The sequence below is a fragment of the Rattus rattus genome, chromosome 1 (genome assembly GCF_011064425.1).
Source record: "Rattus rattus isolate New Zealand chromosome 1, Rrattus_CSIRO_v1, whole genome shotgun sequence".
NCBI classification, from domain to species: domain Eukaryota; kingdom Metazoa; phylum Chordata; class Mammalia; order Rodentia; family Muridae; genus Rattus; species Rattus rattus.
In genome coordinates, this window is record NC_046154.1 from 242,482,008 (window position 1) to 242,503,973 (window position 21,966).

Below are 21,966 nucleotides of genomic sequence, written 5' to 3' on the forward strand. Positions count from 1 at the left end.
AGTTGAGAATCTGAGAAGCAAGAATTCATGCATTGCCAAAATTTGCAAAGCTTTTTTGAAACACTAGACTCAGCATACTAAAAATGGCATACCTTGAGAGAACAGTTCTAATAGAATGGGTGATTTTGTAATTAATATCCATGTGGATAAGAAGACATGGCCCATAATGGCCAAACCAGCTCTGGAGTGGGATGGAAATGGTAAATCTATAAAAAGCACTAGGGGAAAAAAAAAAGGGTACAGAGGCCAAGAGATGAAGGATTCATTCTTCTGCTTCAGAAGGAACTCGGCAGGACTACCAGAGTAGGAAAGCACAGTAAGGGATGTACGGTTGTCAGTGGACAGGATCTAGGATCACCTGGGAAATGGGCCTCTCTGGCATGCTGTCAAGTTATATGAGAAGACTCATTTTAGTGGTAGACAGGGGTCTGGATGTGAAATGCACAAATGGAGCTGCGTACTAGCCTGCATTAATCCCTGTCTCCTGACTGCTCTGACCGTGTTGTCATGATGGACCACACACCCTGAACCAGAACCCATGTGAATCCTTTCTCCCTTAAATTGCCCTTGTCAGTGTATTTCATCACAACAACACGGGGAAAGGAACTAAGGCAGGGAAAGAATGTTTATAAAGAAGACTTCTAAAAACAAAGATTGTTTGCTACCAGATACAAAGGGCATGACAGCTGCCAAAGAAGTAGGCTGGCCATGTGTTATATATACAGAAAGGTGGTGAAAAACTGTTAGCAACAAGCAGGCTACCTGCCACTCGGCTGTCCAAAGGGTACCTGCCAGACTCTATGGTTTTGCAGGTGTGAGGGATGCAGCCTTCTGTGAGCATCAGGCTAACCCAACTGACCTTCCAGCCTCCGTCTTCTCATGGTCATCCTTGCACAGTAGGGTTAACCTGAGACACATTGACTTTTGAAGAATAAAACAAAATTACTATTGTCTACTTAAGAGGTTTGTGGAGCAGTGTCTGATATAATATATATATATCTTCCATATAGTAGGTAAAAGAGTAGATTCAAGAGTCCAAGAAATACTTTGAAGTCTGACCCCATTCCCCTCTTCCAGCTCCCCTCCCACACTGTTCCCCAGCTCCTCTCAGACAACTGTGTTGAAGTCTTTCCTCTCCCTTCTTACCTCAGAAGAAGAGGCTGTGTGGGACATTCATACCCCTGTGCTGCTGACGGGAGCAGATGTAGCACCTTGTTTCTTTGTGGGAATTTTCAGCTCAGTGTCTAGCACACACAAAGATCCCATTTGTGTTCTTTGAATGCCTGAGTCTGCTCAGGATCTAATTTTATTTTGTCAAGATCCTGCTACACTTACAAAGTAACAAGCTTTCTGCCTTTGCTTCTCATCCCATTAGGAGGAGGAGGAAATAGATGCCTCTGGTTTAGCATTACCACTCATAACATTGTATCTTCCCAGATTGTCTCGGTACATAGTTTTTTCACCTATAATGTTACCGTTCATTCATTCACTCACTCAGTATATTAGGCTAATATTAGGTGAGTTGTACTCCTGTGTCCTGGACATTGTTCTGAGGGAAATTGAGCCATATCACCATATCACATATGCATATGAATAGAGCAGACACACAGCCCTTTCTCACGGATCTTGCCTTCTCACCTAACTGAGAAGAAATGGAGAAGTGTTGTCCAGATCAGTTGGAGTGCTGTGCCCTAGAGTGAGATGAAGGACAGAGTTGCCATGGTGAGATGGACTTCAGTCTTCCTGCAGCCCTGGCTGGCATGGTGCAGCATACTTGAAGGTGTAGAGCCACACCGGAGTCTCTAGGCTTTTGCTCTCAGCACACTAGACAGATCTGCTCTGGTGAAGACTTAGTGGTACTTGGGTGGGCAGATTGAGGAATGAGTTAAGAAGGCTGATGGGGTATGGAGGTTTTTTTTAGTTTGGAGTATCTGTCAGAAGTTTAGATGTTAAAAGGCAGTCAGCACATGAATATAAATCTTAGAAGAAACACTGTAAAAGATGGTGTAGAATTGAGAGGCTTGGGTGTTTAGATTTTACTTAAAGTGGCTATGTAAAATCATGAAGGGGTTCGTGTACATAAGAGGACTGAACTCAGATGCTCCATCCTGACAGGTCTAAGAGAAGAGTGATTGTCAGGTTTGTGGGCAAGGTGATGCCAGTGGTAGAAAAGAGCCAAGAAGTGCCTTGTTTTCCACAGAGCCAAATGTTTGAGGGGCAGGGGTGAGATGGTTCCAAAGACTGCCATGCCCTACCAGAAACAGAACTACTTTGTGTTTTAATGACATGCCACAAAGGTGATTCATTAAGGGACAGGAAGAGTTCGGAGGACCTTCAAAGTAAAGGATTAGGTATATAGATGCTGAAAGCAGTAGGCCTCAGGGTTGGTGACCTGCTGGGAGATATACTGCAGTGTTTGCACACAAGTGTAGTACTGTAGTTGTGCATATGTGTTAGGAGACGTTGCGCTAATAAATAGCGCTTGCCTTTCCTGCCAGCTTCGGCTTCAGGCAGTGAACACGTAACATAGGTGACTTCAAGGAAAAGCTGCCCTCAATTTCTCCTCGTGCAGAGTTTCAGAGACTGAGCTAGGGGAAGGATGAGGTAGCTGGAGCAAACGGTCCTTGAGGCCTGCTGACGGGGTATGTCAACGTTGAGGGCTGCCTTTGCTGATGTAAATATAAGCAAGAGTCTAATAAAATTGGCCCAGTGACTCTAAAATAGAAATTAGTGGAAAGGTCTAACCAGGAGGTTTAGGGACAGAGGAAGCTACCGTCCAGCATTCCCTCTTTACTCAAGGGATCTTGATCTGGGAAAGGGGAGGTTGACCTTTTGGAGTCTGTGCTCACTGCATGCTCCACCTGCTTATTCTGGAAAAAGGACAGAAGCAGTGAGAGATTCTAGCCCGTGCCCCGAACTCCCTCAGAGGAGGTCAGAGGAGCACGCCATCTTGTAGTGCTCAGGTTTGTCTGTTGACTTGGAGGATGGAAGCAAGAAACATTCTAAAAGTTTTAAGAATGAGTGAAATCATTCCTCGTCAACTGAGGAAAGGAAACGGGCATAATGGGACGGAGCTGGTGTGAGCTAGCCCATCACCTTACCAGAAGCTTCTCCAGGCAGGAACTATGCTGAGCTTCTGTGATCCTGTCACTGGGGCAGGACCCAGGATCTAGGGAGGTGACCAGGAGAAGCCCACTCCTGACTCCTCAGCGAGGGAGGCCCTGACCTGCATCGTTAATGATGGAGTGTGGACCGTTCAGACTCACGAGTTTGCTTGTTTGTTTGTTTGTCTTGTTTTTTCTCTTTGTTTTTATTAATGTTGTAGGTTGGGCCCTTTAATGGGATTTTCTTAGTGTTTGTCTCCTCTCTGCGATGCCATGGCTTTTAGTTTACCCACAGGAAATAGGACACATCTTTGGTTAATAGGCATGTGAGGTACACGGAATGAAATGCTAGGAAAGCAATTCTGGCGAAGCTGACAGGAAGGAGAATGGGGCGCAGCTGCTCCAGCTTCACAGCCTGATGACAGCCATGCAATAAATAATCAGAAACCGGGTGAAGTGATAGCAAATGTCAATTTAAAGTTTTCACTTGTCAAAACTAAGATTGTCTTATTACCAAACCAATGCAGGGCCAAATTATGCTGCCTTTTATCTTCCTGATCACTGGAAAATAGTCATGACCTGACCGCACCCTGAGTTGTATGTGTGCTCTCCACAGATAAATTCCCAGCCTGTGTGGATGTTCATTACCAGTGATGTCATTTAATGAAGGAGGTGGTTGTTACACTCTGGTTTATTAGTCACAGTGCCTGTCCGTCATGTCTGCTCTGAGGTAACCGATTGGGAGTTGTCTTAGGAAACGAAGTCCTTTCGGTTTTTGTGAAGGGCAGTCTGAGTTTATCTGTGTACCAGGTTAAAATTTTTAAGAACTGTGAAGTTTATTTGTTTAAAGGAGCCATTATAATATTACCTCTGACTCTAGAAAAGAAAAACAAGACTCATTCAAATTTAGTTCCTTGATGGCATCTTTCATCCATTTATTTGCCACACAGTAAGGTAACTTGACTCATTTGAATTCATGTTCCGTGGCTGTGACTTGAGGAGCACTGCAGGATCCAGCCAGCCCAGCAACTGGGTCTAGCCAGCCCAGCGGAACTGTCACTTAGACCTTATGCATGACAGTAACTTCACCAGGGACTTTGTAGACAGAGGCCAGAGTTCAGACACAGGGGTCTTGACTGATGTTTGAAGACATTAGCATTGCCTTCAAACCTTTGGCTGATCTGAGTTTCTGCTAAAGAAGAGAAAAAGTGTCGTTTAAAGCTATAGCATGTTTTGTAGAAGAGCCTTGTTGGTTCTCTTGCTTGGTGTAGGGTTTTGGGGGTCTTTTGTTGTTTTTTGTTTTGTTTCGTCTGTCTTTCTGAATGTAGAGGTCTATCTGTTCCACCTAGTTCTTCTTACTGTAAATGTTCAGTGTGCCTCAGGGAAAGTTAGGCCTACAGAAGGAGGAGAGAGAGCAGAAGGCAGAGACAAATAATGCTGTGTGCAGTTACTGGGACTTCGTGGCATGGTCCCAGGGGACCCATACATCTGGGCTGATTGTGGGGAGGGGTCACGTGAGCTCTAGGAGAGCAAAGGCATGTGGAGAGTGAGCAGCTGAGGAAAGGAAGGGTGTGGCCTTGGTCCTATACATGGCCGCAGAGCCTTGGTTGTAGGAGCTACCACAAGCAAGTATAGCGCCTCAGCTTGTCCAAGGCTCATTGTCAGATGGCAGTAAAAGCAGTTGCAGATGAGGTGGGATAGTGCCCACAGAGAAGCTGCCAATAAGTCAGCTGGTCAGGTTGTGTGTATGTCTGTGTGTCTGTCCATGTCTGTGTATGTATATGTCTGTGTATGTATGTGTATATCTGCCTGTCCGTCTCTTGTTTGTCTCTGTGTGTGTATCTTTCTCCACACACTGGTCCCTCCGTGCCTGCTGTCAAAGCCTCTGGTATAGGCCAGGATGAAAGATGATGACAGTAACCAAGGATGGGAGCCAACTTGATTATGAATGGGAGCACTGTGACATTTAGGCTTGGAGGGTGAAAGAGCACTTGTAAGCTGAAGGAATGGTAACAGGAAGCTGCATCTCAGTGGAACAGCACCTCTCTGCTGAGGTCTGAGGGGAGCTGGGTGTCTTCATGGTACCTGTAGATTGTTAGGTATATTTTACACAAGAAAGGCAACATGGGATAAGGGGTAACTGAGCTGTGCTATTACCAGTGAGGTTTTTAGGCTGGTTCTCTGCATCCTTACCCGTAACTTGGATTGATAACTCTCCTACCTTGTCTCAGAGCATGTATATCTCAGCAGCCCACACAAGATGCCATGCTGTAAAGGTGTGGAATACAAGCTGGGTTCCATTGTGCTTGGAAGCCTCCTGTTTGGCCGTTGTCACTTGAAATTATGAAGGTGCTAGTATCTTGCAAAATTTGTGGGAAAGAAGAAAGACTAAGGGGATAAATGGAACCTAACCTCTTCCTCAGATACATGGCTCAGTAACCCAGTGTCTATGTGTAAAAACAACCAGAACCATCTACACTTCAATGTGATGCTACTGTTTTACATAGTTACTGCACAGTCTTGGTGATGGCAGGCTCTCCTCACCATCTCAGGGTCATGGTAGATTAGACCCTAGACCTGCCCATCTGTTGGAAAGGCCTTACAACTCCCTGGGATGACTCATCTGCTCTCCCAGTGCACACTCTCCAGGCACCCAGCATGAGTTTTTGCCACTCCAATGGTAGTACAGTATGCTGACGGAGAAAAGCAGAAGCTCCCAGGCCTGATTAATAGATGAACAAAGTGCCCTCAACTGTCATAGAACCAAGTCCTGTGGAGAGTATGCCAGAGTCTGAGAAACCATCTCCGTCTTTAGGAAAGACTGGTGCTGGCTGCCTCCTGCCCCATCCTCCACAGCACCTGTTGGGAAGCCAGTCTTTGTTGTTGGCGTATAGTTCTCCGCCAGTCCCTCTGACGACTCCTGCCTTTCATGCTCTGTGGGGCGGTTGGCCGGATAGATGTGCTTTGAATGGCAGCCTCCGGAGTTAAGAGTAGAGCTTTTGATAGTCAAAAAGTCTGTCTTCTCTCAGCATTCTGTCATGTCAGGAATTGATTCCACTTCAGCCCATTCTACTGTTAGTTTATCTGGTTTTGAGTACTTCGCTGGGTATGATTTCACCCCACAGCAGAAACATCTTGTGCTAACAATGTTTTCTTTTGTTCGTGCAGCGGAGCGGATTACTATGATTACGGGCATGGACTCGGCGAGGAGGCTTATGATTCCTATGGTGAGTGGCCATAGTACAAGAGAGAGAGGGCAAGTGGCCGTGGACAAGCCTTAAAGCTCCTGATTAGAAGACACAGCCGCACTTGTTTAAATGACGAATTCATTTTGTGTGTGGACCCTCTTCTTCCTCCTATGTGCTCTGTGTGCCTTGCTATTTCCAGAGGTTCACGTAATAGTTAAGCAAAACGTGTAAAGACTGCACGCTTAGGTGTTTTGTCTGGGTCGACGGCCATGCTGACCTTCTCACTGTTTTAACGGGTAGGTCGCCAGACCGCAGACACCTGCTGGCACGTGTCTTCGCTTCTTCCTAGAAAAGGAGATGACGCCTTTGAAATAATAGCCCACATGCTTCTTCCTCTCCCATCTTTACATTTTAATTCATTCCCAACCCAAGACCTCAGAAAAATTATACAGAGAATCATTTCATAAAGGTTATAAAAGCTGAGTCCGGGAGGAGACACGGGGTTTGTCAGGCTCATTAGGAGGTAACTGTTCTTCGTTCGAGGGAGCCCATAAAGGTGCTGGGCAATCCATGACCAGAGTCTCAATATGCAAAAGGGTGACAGGTTTAATTAACAGAATTGACGGCGGCAACAGAAATGATAGTGAGAAGAGCCTTGGCTGCAGGGCAGAGGGATCAGGGAACAGGAAGCCTCTGTTGGTGGCAGAGCTCCAAGAATGCCTAGTGTCCTGTGCGTTTGAGTCAAGATCCTGGGAACTTGACTCTGTGACATTTCCCTGACCTTAAATGAAAACCCATTTTCTGATACACTTTGAAGTGCATTTTATATCCCCTGCCAGGGGCTGGGGTGGCCTTATATTGGCCGGTTTTTGTTTTTTTTTTTTTTATTTTATTTTGTTGGTTGCTTTTTTTTTTTTAATTCATAACGCTTGAGAGAGATGCATGGGTTTGGTGAGTGCTATCTACTTAAGTTCACGTGAGTTTGCCAGAGGGAGTGACGTTGATTGCATGTTTGTATCAGAAGAGGTCATTTTAAGCATTTTTCTCTCACAGCCTTTTAAATTGGTCTCTGGGGACACATGGCTTTTCGATTGCTCTGTGTTACGGCAGGGACTTAACTGTTTGCTGTCTGAGAACTGGGGACACCTCAGAGGGTGTCCTGACACTGGACACTGGTGAAGTTCAGGGGGCAAAGTAGTAAAGTGTCTATGGCTACTAACAGCTGTCCAGCATGCATGCTGTTCCTGATACGGTGTCACTGAAGGAATCCATGCCAGTGTGCCTCCTGCAGGCCCCGTGTGGAAAACCTGGAAAGAGGCTGCAGCTTTTCTCAGTCTACCATTTCCACTTTGATCTCTGTTTTTTCCTCTTTTTTCTTTGCCCAAATTATCTATTCTGTTTTGTCTTTTCTGTTGAAAGGAATTAGAATGGCCCTTTTTCATTCTCATCAGAGTTTGGTTAAAGGCTGCTGTCGGATTTGCCCCAGCAGGGGATTTTTCTTGTACTTGGTTGTTGTTCCCAGCACAGAGGTCATTCTCTTCTCAAGGCCATCTTGTCGCTGATGACATGATCAGTTTGTGTTGTGTTCACAATATTTTTAAGTAAATCATTCCCTTTGTGGTTCTTTTATTAGTCCATCAGAGACATGTATCTCCTGTATGACATTCACCACTGGTTCTGACAGATGAAGCTCCTGGGACCTCATGACAGTGGCCTAATTATGATTCATCTTCCTGATTTTAGGGCAAGAGGACTGGACTAACTCAAGACATAAGGCTCCTTCGGCGAGGACAGCGAAGGGCGTCTACAGAGAGCAGCCATATGGCAGATACTGACTGTACTGTCTGATGTTGTGAAATAGCCAATCTCCACCGTCCTGTATACTGTTCAAAGTAATTGTTTTCTATGACCAATCCCTTTTTAAATAAATCAAAATGCTTAAAATCTGAACGGATGGAACTTAAAGCCACTTTGTTGAAGCATCCACTTGGCAGGGAGAAGAAGGACATGTAAAATTTTGTTATTTGCAGTCTGTATATGAAAGCTAGGTTATGAAAAGGAAAAAAATAACTTTGATTAACTAGTGTTAAACAAAAAGATAGGTTTACTAAATATGTTAATCCATTCTTTAACATAAGCCTCACCTTTCATTTTAAAGGTTTCCATAGAATTTAGTTATTTTATCTTTCAGCCATATGCTAGTTTTTTTTTTCTTTCTTTCTTTCTTTCTTGCCAATTTGCGTGAAAAGGGAGCCAATTACAAGTGCAGACAATGTGGTTTCTTTTGTAACTGAGTCCTGAAATGTTCTGTAGTGTTAGGCAAAGTCTCCTCTTGCTTGATACTAAATAAACTTTTGAAAGAAATTTCGTGTGTGTGAGCAAACGATTTCATGGTTTTTCTATTTAAAAAGTCCTTCATAAATAGCTGTAAACAAGGAAAGGGTTCCTCTAACAGCGCTTGTCATAAAAGGGTCACACTCAGTATTGTACAGCTTCCTTTAAAAGTGGTATAAAATTAAACGTGCCATGGTATACTCACCATAGGTTCCAATGCGGTCTAAAGAGTCCACACGGTATCGAACTGCTCAAGTGGCAAGTTAAACCCATGCAAACCAAACCTGACTTTAAAACTGGTTCTAAAATAACTACTGGATTTTCTGAAAAGGATGTGGTCAGTTTTCATCTTGTCGAGCGTTTTCTCACTAGTGCAACTTTGGATTTTTTTATGAGACTTTTGGTACCTTAGTGAACACCTCGCTCCATGCTGGAAGCATAAACACAGAGCTTTTAAAGACATTCTGACTTGACTAATTGAGGTCGCACTCGCCAAGGCTGAGGATGTGTAACCCTTAAACGGTCTTCATTTTCAAAGGTAAATAAATCAAATAAGATTTTAATCTCACTTAATTTATCTTAATATAACTAATAAAGCCAGGGAGATTACAACTTAGCCAGTGTCATTATCCATTTTAGAAAGGTTTTAACATCACCTAAATTCTCATTTTAAAAAGTTTAATTTGTTTTAGTAATCTAAAAAGCCTTAGTCTAGCCAGTTTAATTGGGGCCAATTCTTCCCTATTAAACAACTGTAAAACATCATAACTAGTTGTGTGTAATACATCTTTTGGTTAATAATTGAGGGCGTTCTTAAAAGTGACAAGGGTTTAATCAAGTTATTTGTTAACCATTTGGCTTAAGTTTTAATTGTAGATTATGTAAAATGTTTATCTTTTAATTTTCGGGGGGCTTCCTTATATTTATTTTGAGTAAACAGATTTCTTCTTTTGTTAGGAAATGTTGACCACCTTGGACTGTCAGAGGAGCTCCGTGTGACTTAGAGCAAACAAAGGTAAGCGCCTTTTGTCCATGATTCAGAGGTGCTGAGGAGAGGAGTTCTTGCTAATGCACTGGGATGAACCCTGGGGCCCCCACCACCTCTTCCCTTGTGACAGCACCCTCAGGTCCAGAGAGAGCTCCTGGGGCAGCCAGGAGACATTCACAGCATGAGTGGGCCAGAGGCTAGAAACTGGAGGCTCAGCTGTCTGCACCTAGATTCCTAGCATAGTTTTCAGTGAGAATAGAACAGTTTAGTGGACAATCTGCAAAGGGTTTTCTGAATCCTTAAGTTAAAGAAAGAGTCTGTCTGCCAAACTGAATGTTAAATGTGAACCTTTCAGTTTTACACATATGTGTGAAAGCAAAAACTTACAGAAATATATATATATGTGCAATTTTTCAAAGCCTGACCTTGGAGAACAGTGCTTTGTGCTTCTGAATCTCGAAAATTAGGGCTTTTATAAAATAAAATCAAGCCAGGTGTTTCATACAATCTGTTTTTAACTCTGGAGATCTGAAAAGCAGGTATCTGTAAAGGAGTGATGCATCGTTAATTTGATCTCACTCTGCAGACGCACACACTCAGGTCCTGGGCCACATGCTCTTTCTGATACTTCTCTTTTATGGTGTGATGTTTGAGGGTGTTATTGGGTGGTTTGGTACTTTGTTTTGTTTTCGTATTCTGAGATTCACTGTCATTCTGTGGCCATGGCTGGCCTGGAACTCATTGCACGCATATACCACCTTGCCTGGCTGGCTGGCCTCAAGTGTTTATATTTAAGCTCTGGCACGCAGCTGTGCACTCTGGGCAAGTGTCCCTTCCTGTCAGTCCCCAGGGAATGATGCAGGCTGCAGTAGTCATGGTTCTCTTTCTTTCAGTAAGGGATCCTACTGTAGGCATTGTTTAACCAGACACTGATTCAGTCACATACAGCTCAGTGGTCAGGATTGAATTCACATATCTAATATAGAGAAGCATACAAGCTTTTCTTAATAGTCAGAATTAACTGAAATGCTTAAATTACTCATAGAAAATGAATCTCTGCTCATAGAAAGGAATGAATCTCTTCTAATAGAGCAAAATTATGATATGTATTGAGTTTGTTGTTTGCTTGGGTTTGTTTTTTTAAATAGGGAAGGAATGTAACATGTCACAATGTCAGAGCTTTGGAGTTCCTTTCTGAAGTATTCTTGTTTAGCAATTGGCAGGGCAAATAATAAATGTAGCGTTTTCTTTTTTTGTGGTTTACATAGCAAATAGCGTATTATCATAAAATTCTGTGGGTCAACACTGTGACACAGGGCTATAGTCAGAGTGTTGGCAATGGTCCATTGTATAAGCTCTGGGAAAACCAATCCCTTCCCTGCAGGGCTTCGTGAAGTAGATGCACTCCCTTGCTCTCTCTGGCTCAGACCCTCTTCTGAGTCTAGAGTGTGTCAGTCCTCAGGTAGGCTTCTTCAGTCAGGACTTGTGGGGTAGTCAGACAGGTTACCTGTTACCTATATTTCATTTTTACAGAGTCCGTAGCTCCATCAGTTGGTGAACAGGGATTACTCCAGGAAGTAGGAACTGTTCCTGTCTGTTTTGAGGGCTCCTACTGGCTGCTGCATTAGTAATACTTTGCTTCTCTGCAACCTATGACTTAAGGGGGGCCCTGACAGAGCAGTTTCTACCACAACAAGCAAGATTCAGAGCAGAGCAGGAGCAGGAAGGGGCTAGACACAGTCAGTCCCTGGATGAACAAGCCCCCAGGTCCACACTTCCCCCAACCAGGCTCGCCTTGCAGCATTCCATCATTTGCAGATAGTCTATTCACAGTTTGAATCTCTCAGTGGATTAAGCTGTTGATTCACCAGAGCCATCCTGAAGTGATAGCCTCCCTCGTGTGCTTTACTTCTCTCCTGGGCAATTCTCCGTGCAGTCTGGCTGATAGAGTCGAGCATCACGGCTACAGGGCAGTCTCTTGGCTGGTCACTCCCTCTCGCAAACCTGACTTCCTCCTGTTGCTATAAAGAGTGTCTGTCATGCCTCCATACTATGCTGTGCTCGTGTGTTCCGCTCCTGCCCTGTCTCTTCCTGTGTCCTCCTTCTGTCTCAGGTGATGACATTCCAGAGGGTGAGTTCTGTCCTAGATGCAGATTAGCTAGTGGGGACGCAGTGATGTAAAAGATACAGGACTCTTCATTTAAGTCATTTGAAATCTGATCATTTTAGTCAATCAGTATCCTATGCTCTTTTGCACATCAGAACCAGCCCCAACCTTCAGGACTCAGCTCAGTGTCCTGTTAACTCTCCCGTCATCCTCTCTGAATTCAGCCAGGGTCCCCTCTGCTGGTAATTATATCGCCATCCTCCGCCCTCTCTGAAGAGCTGATTTTGTGATTGTTACTTCATTTCAGTCTTGATGCCGTTGCACAGTAGTTGCAAGCTGTATCAGTGGCCAAGCCTGTGCTTATCACTTCCTGTAAACTATTTCATTGAATTCTAATTACTTTAAGTGTTGCCGTCTGCATTTTATAGAGGAAGCGATTCGGAAGGTGAGGTCATTATGTTAGCGCTAAATCCTCATAATTGATAGAAGCCAGGTTTCCGTACAGCTGCTGGGATCTACAGTCTTCGAGTTTTAAAGCACTTCCTTTTCCGGTCTCCATGTTACACCGGTCTCATCATAGTGAAGGCTTCTTATAATGGGGAGCCGTCTACTACCTTATATCCCACTGGGCATTCGCCAAACATGTGACTATCACTGCTCCTCCCTTCCCTACCCCTGCCCCATGTTATTGCATAAGGAGATGCATTGACTTTTCAATGAAAACATCATATCCCAAACATCATGTACTTTATTCCAAGTCAAATCACTTTTAGTATTCACGTGGGGTACCTGTCTTCTGAGTATCTGCTTAGCAACAGGTGGAAAGGTTATAGAGACAAAGACAGTTCCTGCCCTTCCAAGTGTCTGCTGTGACAAATTAGAAAGCCAAGTGCCAACAAGCATGGCCTCGGACACATGCATGTAAGGTGCTTTATAGATGCCAGAAGAGGGATGTAATACGCAGGCAGGGGGCTTAGAGAAAGGAAGTTGCCATTAGGGCCACAGGAACAGAACAGAACACGTTATAGGAGTATCCATGACCCAGCATGGTAACCTTGGATGAAACTTCCCCTTGGTAGGGTCACCACCCACCAAATGAACATAACAGAAATGTCTGCCTTCATAGAGCTATGCATCTACAAGGATGCCCAAAACAAGGTCAAAGTTCTTTCATTCTCCTGTTGCTGTGTGTTTGCATAAGACAGTGTGATCCTGGAGGAAATGTCAACCTTATTGGATGATGGAATGGAGAGATGGGCGAGGCTGGTAGGTGAGGGACATGGTGCATGTGCAGAAGCTCCCTCCAGCTTGCCTGCTCTGCAGAGACCACACCTCCATGCACTAAATTCCACCCAGAACTCTGTACAAACCTCCTAGAGCCCAGCAAATTTAACTCAAAACTACATAGAGATACTTATGGTGTACAGAGAAAGGTCCCGTATAAAACTGATGGCTTTGAAATATAGTGAGAAATCCAACTACCTGTAAGTCACTGTTTTCAACAGTCTGTGGTGAATAAAATAAGGCTTTTGTCCTCGGCAGTGCTCTATAGGGACAGGAAGGAGAGAGCTCATCATTAGCATTAAAGTGGTCCTTTTCATCCTGACTCTGTGCCCCTGTCTGGGAAAGCTGGAAGTCAGTTTCCCATCCCCTTCCATCCTCTTTATCTAATGGGAAATTACAGTCACTTAAGATGACTCTAATTCCCTGGACTCCTAGGTCAAGGAGCTTACCCCACCTCTAACCCTGACCGCCTTCAGGGATCAGCTCCCAGGCTGAATTTATTTTCAGTTCTTCCAGTTAGTCCTCAGCTATGTGTGGATCCGCGTGTGGTCTTGCTGCTGTTTCTTCCTCTGTCTGCAGATGGGGTCACTCCTCACCTGCCCACTGCACTGAAGCCTTGCTGCTGTTCTGCAGACTCCTTACCCCTTGTGACACCTTCCTGTCTGTGCCAGTTTCGCCCAGATCTCGAGTTCCCTTGCCCCATTGGTCCAGCTCATAATCTAGCACTGGCTGCCTATCAATTTCAGTAAGACTTGAAGCAGGACACACACAGGAAATCTTCCTCCCTGGCCAATATCTTTGTATCCAGTCACCATTCAGAGACCCTTGGAACATTGTGAATTCTGACACAAATGTTCTGTGACTAGGTGTTTACCCTTCTTTCCACCATCAAAATAATAAACATCTGTGGTACAGATCTTGTGCATGATAGGTTGAAGGAATGTGTGGCTTTATATCAGGAAAAAAAAAGTGTACCCAGATTTCTTTGGTCTTCTTTTACAACTTGTAAATAGGTTGTAAAGTGGTGTGAGTGTTTGTGTGTGTGTGTGTGTGTGTGTGTGTGTGTGAGAGAGAGAGAGAGAGAGAGAGAGAGAGAGAGAGAGAGAGAGAGAGGGAGAGAGAGAGAGGGAGAGAGAGAGAGATGGGGAGAGGGCACACTCAGGTAATTCTTTCTCTGTGGGGTGCATGGCATCTGACATCCAGTGAGCTGGGGCCATTGTGAATGAGTGAGGAGAGATAGGAGTCTTGAATTCAGTGTAGATAGCCTTAGGTGTCCTTCTGTGTGCCTTATAGGAGGGGTGGAATCCTCACCCCTCGTCAGACAAGCATTCTCTCCTTCCAGGAGCCTGCTTAAAGAGCCAGCATATTGAAAGGCAGGCTTTATACCAAACACACGTGAAGGACCTGGAGCCCCGAACCTCTTGAAGGAAACAGGCTTCACAGTGTCTTTGCCCATCTTCCCCTCTTTTCTCCTTTTCTGGATCCTGCCAGCTTGCCAAAGGCCTCCCTCTAATCTTCAGCCAAAAGAGTGCACTGTTTCTGCCAGAGATTACTGCCTGACAAGACTCAGTCCAGGGCCAATTTTGGGCTCCTGGCTTGATTATGTGGGTTGTCTTGCACCCGCCAGTAAGCACCCGCCAGTGAGCTAGTACTTTACATTTTATAAACCTGAAGCATTTAAAAGTCATCCGAGAAATGATCTTGATTAAAGGTCGGGAGACCTGCCATATTAAAAGTGTTTTAACTCAACGTGTTAATCCTTCGGACCACAGTTTGCATCAGGTTCTTCCACGCATCGTATGCAGGTGGCCCCAATATATTTGGGAAATAAAAGATTCAGACCCAGTGGCTGCAGAGGTGGTGCTGAGGGCGATGTACTGGGTCTGTGGAAGCAGTCAGGGGTTGAAGCTGAAATGGGGTTGTGAAAGTCAGTCATGCAAGTCGGGGGCCTGGGCGGGAGTGGGGGGATGACAGAGACATTGGAGCTGACAGGCTGGTGTAGGTGCGAGGTGCAGAAGGCAGTAGGCTGCATGGTCTTCTTGTGTGGTTTGGGACTTATTAGCTGTCGCTGGAACATGCTAAGTTGCCAGGAGACGTTTGGAGCAAGATGGTCTGGAAAGACCAGAAGGTGCTAGGTGTCTGCAAGCTAAGAACATGCCACTTTGTCCCCTAGCACAGGTGTGTGCAGTTGGAGCAATGGCACAGGGACCCCCCACACACACTGGGGCTGCTGTATTCCTTCTGAATGTCACCTAGGTTTTGAACTAACAATTTTTCTATAGAAATAAGTAGTGTGGTGTTTGTTAATACAGGGGTTACTTAAAAACCCAAACATGTAGTCTCTTATTAGACAAGAGTGAAAGGCAAGTGCCCAGGAAAGACCCATGAGAATTTCACTGTTTATTTCCACAGTTGGTGTGGCATGAGATTGCCTTTCTGAACTCAGCCCTGAACACACAGTGCTCGGAGCCCCAGCAACACCATGCTGTTTATCTCGCCATCCTCTCTACTCCACCAGTGTTTTCTGCCTTCACTTCAGCCAGCCCCTGCTGCACTGCTCCTCATGTGTGTCCTGTGTGTGCTGGGTGCCCTGGCCAGAAAGCCACCATGACCCAGGTGCTACCATTGCTGCTTCGTTGATGTGTACAAACGATCTCCCCTCTTGTCTTTTTCAGGAACTGCTTCTGGGAAGGCTGCTTACGGACGGTCACCTCACCCTCGTGCCTACTCAGCAAATGAACCACCGGCTCTCGAACTTGACAGTCATCAATCGATTATTATTATTTTGTCCCAGATTTATGGTTTTTGGAATGCTTTTATGAAACTGTGCTTTTTTTTTTTTAATTTAGAAGGTTTTTATTTCTTCTTAAAGAAAATTCTATTTTGTTGTGTGAGAAACAAAAACTGATTTGTATTGTAGCTAATAAAGGCTCCCCATCAAAATCTCTTCTATTTTAATATAAATGAAGACCAAAAATCTAGTTATTCCTACACAGCGCTATAAAGCTTGCGTACTCAACAGCTTTGTACAACTCTGGCTCCCCACAAGACATCAAGAACGTACACAGACACCATATTGGAGAATGGTTTATCTATCTCTCTTCTGGGCCAGTAAATGTGAGGCAAGAGAGTCCTGTGCTATCCCAGATTGTGATAAAGGCCTCTGTCGAGGTACATGGAGCAGAGCAGGGACTTTGGTGCTGCCTGTGATTTGAAACGGAACACAAAGGTCACAGCGTCTGTGTAGTATACTCGGTTCCTTCTTCCATTGGTGGCTAGAGTGTTGTGATTTTAATTCTGTGCACCCTGGGAGCATGTGTTTCATGCTGGAAGCTCACTCGGCGTATTTCCTGATCCTGGAATTTCCAAAGCAGTCTCACACGTCATGGGGGTGTTGCTTTCTGCCGGCATATGTTTCCTAGATGCATCCTGGGTTTGGGACATTGTATCAACACAGAATAACTTTGAATAGTTTAACTTTTTCATAGCCTTTTATTATGCATCCCCCAAACACAGCTGTCTACTCCTGAAGTTCTGACCTTTATATTTATCACATGTACCATTTTCCTTCTTCCGACTGTGATATGGCAGTTATGTGCTAGAGAACACACAGCAGTGCCCTACTGCTCACTAAAAAGAGGGTGAGAGCAGCAGCCTAGGGACAAGCTTGGGAAGGCCATGGCAGTTCGGCATTCCCTTCAGTCCATTTAAACAAGTAGCAACCTCAGACTATCAGGCTATGATCAATGAGACTCTGTGCTCCCTTCTTGCTGACTCAAATGAAGCCCTGGGACTGTGAGCCTTCCAGGCGAACTCTGTCCTATCACCATGATTCCACTATTGATACCTGAACTCTGGCCTGTGACTTTATCACCTTCATTAAACACGTGTGTGTCTACGAAGAACAACTACATGCTGCTAACAACAGGGAAAGCAGAGAACAAACCAGAGGGAATCCACTCTGGAAGGGCTTACCATCTAGTGGAGACAGGCCACCACCCACAAATGGAAGATCGGGTGGTGGAGGAACTGTGGCAACAGGAGAAAGCCCCACTTCACCAGGACTGGGTGAAGATTAAAACAATGCCCTAGCAGGCCAATAACAAGTAAACAAGGGAGTTTCACTGAGCAGTGGTGTGTGCAAAGGTCCTGAGGTGGAAGCGGTCCTAGTGCTAGAAGGACAGCTGGGATGCTCATGTAAGAAGTCGAAGAGTAAAGAGACAGTGGAAAAGAATTAAGCTAGGGAGATAGCTAAAGAAGATAGAGCATGGAGGACTAGCTTCGAGTTTAATGGGCGCCATTAATGGGGTGAGCAGAAAAGTTGAAGCAAAGATCCAGTATGTATTACCCCGCCTTGCTAATTATCAGGCAGTGAATCGGGTAGTATTCACAAAATAGGCTAAATCTCAGAAAGACAGTAGAAGGTAAAAGAAAGCCAAAATAATGCAGGCTGGCAGCAGCAGCCAGATTTCAGGTGAATTTTGAGAGGAGAGCCCTTAGGACTTCTGATGAGATGGAAGAAATCAGCTGAATGATGCAAAGAATCTGGCCCAAAGCCATTGAGAAGTACTGTCTTCCTGAGCTGGGAATATTGGTGGTAGGAGGAACAGGTGGTGCTTGTTAGAGATGCACATCTGAAGGGGCCAAGCTCAGCTGGAGAGGAAAGCCTAGCAGACAGCCATCAGACAGTGGGATGCTACACTGTGAGGATGAATATCTGAGAGGAGACCCATGGATCTGTAAGACCTGGAAATAAGTAAAAGAGCACAGAGGTGAGCTGGTAGGGGCTGAGAGCAAATGGACTGTGGTACTCCAGGCAAAACGGTCTCAAGGAAAAAGGCTTGTTCCCTCATGCTAGGTGGGATAGGGAGTCCCAGGAATGGTGGCCATGAGAGTAAAGCAAAAAGCTTGGATTAGATCAAGAAAGAAAAAGAAAAAAAAAAAAAGAATGAGTCTATCAGCTCTCAAAGGACTTCATCAAGGCTATAGAGAGCTACAGAGATGAGAGGCTTGGAGCTTCTGTGGAAGGCAGTTGCAGGGTTGTCTAACCTGGCAACCGGTGAGAGGTCTATGCTCAGGTGTTGGGCTTGACACAAGCAGTACAGGAAAGACATTGGCAAAGGTAGATGCAGGGAGGTGGGGTGAAATTGCACCCAGGTGAGCGAATGCATCCTGTGTCGATAGGGCTCTACACTTGAAGGAGTCTTCAGCCCTGCTGTCTCTTTTGCACTGGCTGTGTATCCAGTCACTTCACAGCGCGTCTTGCATCCTCAGGAACTCTACAGCTTACCATAGCTGTACATCTACACCTTATCTCCCACGTGCCTTTGTGGTGTGGGCCCCTACATGCTTATCTCTCACATAACTTCCTGTTCAGCTAACTATCAGGTAAACAACTTCTGAGTTCCTCTTTACCAGCAGCTGCTTCTTATTTGAGATTTCCCTGATCAGTAGAATAAGTAATTTCAACTATAGTGTAGACATTTGGGGTATTGCATTCAAGGAGACAGGATCTCTTAGCTCCTGTTTAGGCTTCACTTTGGAGAAGGAGATATTGGTCCTGCCCAGTTTGTTTTCGGAAGGGACAAAGTAGGGAGAAAGTGGTCCTGGATTCCTACGGTCTTGTTGACATTGCTGGTAAGGAATGGAACTGTGAAGTCTGGTTCGTGGGACCCTCTGGTGTGTTCGCAGTGGCAAACTGCATAGCTAGGCAGGAGCACCTGATATGCTCAATGGCATGGAGTAGGTTACCTCAGTCAGGTGAGGACATTCCAGCTTCCCATAGCATCTTCATTAATGCCACTGGGATGGCATTGCTGCTAAGTAAACATGAAATTCACAGCTTTCTGTTCTGCCTGTGCAATCACACACTGCCTCTGTTCAGACTGTATGTAGGTCTCCACACGGGCTGAGTTTTCTATGCGGCCCTCCTGTCATTTCAACCAGCCAGACATGGCACACAAAGGAAATGACAATTGGCATGGCTCACCAGTCTTTGTAGAAGAGGCCTCCAGCCGCCGCTGGCTGCAACAGCAGTGGATAAGTGCTACACCTGAAACCCATCAGAGTTGAGTAGTCATGGATGGCTTCCTTGACTGACCAGTCCGTGCGGCTTTGGGCGCCTCCCTTCAAGTGCTCAACTCAAAATGCCCCATGCTGACTATCTATGAACACTGGAGGCTGGGAGGTCCGCAGGCTCTTTCTACCCTTCTTCTTAGAAAAGGACAAGGGAACCTGCTCTAACCTGTAGGTAAGGACAAATCCCGGTCAATTCCTGATTTTCTTCTCTGGCGCCACACCGGCATCAGGTTCTAGTGTTTGGGTTCTGGATGGACACCAACTGGGCAGGAGAAGTGGACTATGGGACAAGACAGATGAACACAGGGGGTTCGTATCCCTGACCCGGTCTACACCCTGGCCTCTAGTAAGTGCTGTTGGAATGTCGGCAGATTGAGGACAACCAGCTGTCCTTTTGGAAGGGGAAGGTGCCAGGGGAAGTTTCTCAGCATAGAGGGTTCAAAAGAGCTTCTCAGTCTGAAAGGGTGACTTACCTTCTCTTTGGCTGAGTTAATTCTCGCAGACCTTGGGGTCCCCAGCTGACGTCTTCTCATCAGTGGTTCTCAAGCGTGGAAGACCAAGAATAACCTTTCTACGGTTTGGTTTTAAAAGGATCTCAGCAGCTCCCTGTGGTTTTAAAAATAACAGCTACTGGCTTTTCTCCAAGTGCATTTAACTACATTAAACCCTAAAGCCCTATGTTCAAAGTGACAGTCTCATGGAGTTGTGAAAATGGTTGCTTTGGCTGTTGCTGTAATGAAAGATTTTCTTGTTATTGGAGGATTCCTGCCTTAATGTGACCAGATTGGCTCAGTCTGGACTGAGCAAGTAGAGGTGCTGGCATGGTGATGTTTTCCATAGGCCCTAGCAGCTTTTCACCCCACTGCTTGGTGGAGATTTACAGCAATCCTTCATGTTGTCTGTGCCTGGGCAGTTTTCTCCGTCCTTTTTCCTAATTGCCACCTGTGCCCCCACTTCATCAGTCATTGCCAAAACTTAATCCTATGGGTAAGTTCCCCTCCATCCTACCCACAAAGCCCAGCCTTCTATTGCTCCCCCTGCCCCTAAATGCCTGTCTTGAACATATACCACTCATTTGAAAACTTCAGACTGGCCCACTGTCCTCACTGGAATAAATGCCTAATGTATGAGTTATGAGCTCTGGAGAAAAATTCCAGAACTCGGAAGTAAATGGTAGAATCATTTATGATTCAAGCTCTGGAGGTTGGGAACTGGGAACCCTTCCATCCCAGAGTCTCAGCGGAACTCTGAGAAGACTCAACCTGGCTGTGTTTTCCACACCTCTCCCTTTCTTGTCATGTGGGTCCTCCTACAGCCTGCTTCAAAAACCTTACAACTTGGTAGCAGTTTCCCCAACACTTTAAGAGAAAGCCTTTGAGAGAAGGGAAGAGGAGAAAAGCCACAAACATGTCAACCCTATCTTCAAAAGTGACGTTACATTACCTGTGGTACATGCTATTGGTCAAAAGCCACCCTGGTTGCAGGTAATAGCATGAAGTTATGAACCAGAGGGCATGACAACTAATGCCATCTATAAGCTGGCTTCCAACTAGCCAGTCCCATTACACCTTTGTCCTCAGATAGGACAATAGAGCCTGTCGTATACACTATGGGAAAATTATGGCATGCATACTGTCTTGTAGTAAAATCCTGAGGCACTGTGAGAACTGGGTCTGTGTAACTATCACTTACAGTAGTACTTCTCCAATATCCACATGAGATATAGAGTGTAGGTATAACCACTCCTTGACATCAGTCCCAATCTCTGGTGCTCAGATCCCCAGTGTCTAAGTAAAGTTTCTATTGCTATGATGAAACATCATGACCAAAAAGCAAGTTGAAAAGGAAAGAATGTATTCTGCTTACACTTAACACGTTGCTGTTTAACACCAAAGGAAGTCAGGACTAGAACTCAAGCATGGCAGGAAACTGTCGACAGGAACTGATGCAGAGACCGTGGAGGGGTGCTGCTTACTGACTTGTACCCCATGGCTTGCTCAGTCTGCTTTCTTATAGAAACCAGGACTATCAAACCAGGGATGGCACCACCCACAATGGATTGGGCCCTCCCATATTGATCAGTAATTGAAAAAATGCCTTTCAGCTAGATTTTGTGGAGGGATTTCAGCATCTGGGACTCCTTCCTCTCTGATAGCTCTAACTTGTATCAAGTTGACACACAAAACCAGCCAGCACCCCCAGCCTCACAGCCCTAACTGAAATCTATTTCTGTAAGATCCTGATGGAAGCATCACTTGATGCTCCTCCAGGTCTCCAGTCTTTAATCTGTGTCGTCTCTCCTTACCCTATTTTAGGTTGACTTTCCTGGATTTCTAACCATCTCCACACTAAGCTCTTTTGATGCTGTTTGTCGCTAGAGTAAAGTTCAAACTCCCTACATTCTGAGAGCCCTCTCCCTTCTTGGCTAACTTCCCTTCCCAGTGGCTCTTTAGTCCCCCTCCTGCATTCTATAAGTAGGCCCTCATTGAACTCTTCCTGCTCATACAACCGACTTTACTCCTGTCCTAGTCTTCAGGACTTGTTTCCCTTCTTCTTGAGTCTGTACTGTTCACATCTCCAGTTTACGCCATCATGAACTCTTTGCTTTTCTTTCAACCTGCTTCCCAAGAGTGTGGCACTGTCCCTAAGTGAGTTATCTCTCCCAAAAGCACTTCCCTTGTTCCTTTCTTATCCCTCGCACCTGTGAAACACTGGTCACAGCATCCCAACACCGACAATTAGGTCAATGGCATGGGGTTCTAACTGCAGAATATAGCGAACAGAGGAATTTGTGTGTGTTATACTCTTCCTAGGGCCCACAAAAGTGGAGCTTTGTCCCTAGACCTAAATAAAACCAGTGTGTGTGTGTGTGTGTGTGTGTGT

The 21,966-nt window shown here is 45.2% G+C and overlaps 1 protein-coding gene across 3 annotated transcripts in view; it reads left to right on the top strand.

Annotated features, from left to right (window-relative positions):
- Khdrbs3 (KH RNA binding domain containing, signal transduction associated 3) overlaps window positions 1-15,973 on the top strand; it is a 149,685-nt gene extending 133,712 nt beyond the window's left edge. For 2 of the 3 annotated variants that reach the window (XM_032916369.1, XM_032916380.1), the window contains exons 8-9: window positions 6,273-6,331; window positions 8,036-8,656. In XM_032916369.1, coding sequence (XP_032772260.1) covers window positions 6,273-6,331; window positions 8,036-8,127 — 151 coding nt within the window. In that variant the 3' untranslated portion in view covers window positions 8,128-8,656. Of the gene's footprint in view, window positions 1-6,272; window positions 6,332-8,035; window positions 8,657-9,583; window positions 9,642-15,680 lie in introns of those variants that run through there. The other variant, XR_004389447.1, reaches the window with a different exon arrangement.
- Window positions 15,974-21,966: the final 5,993 nt, after the last annotated feature.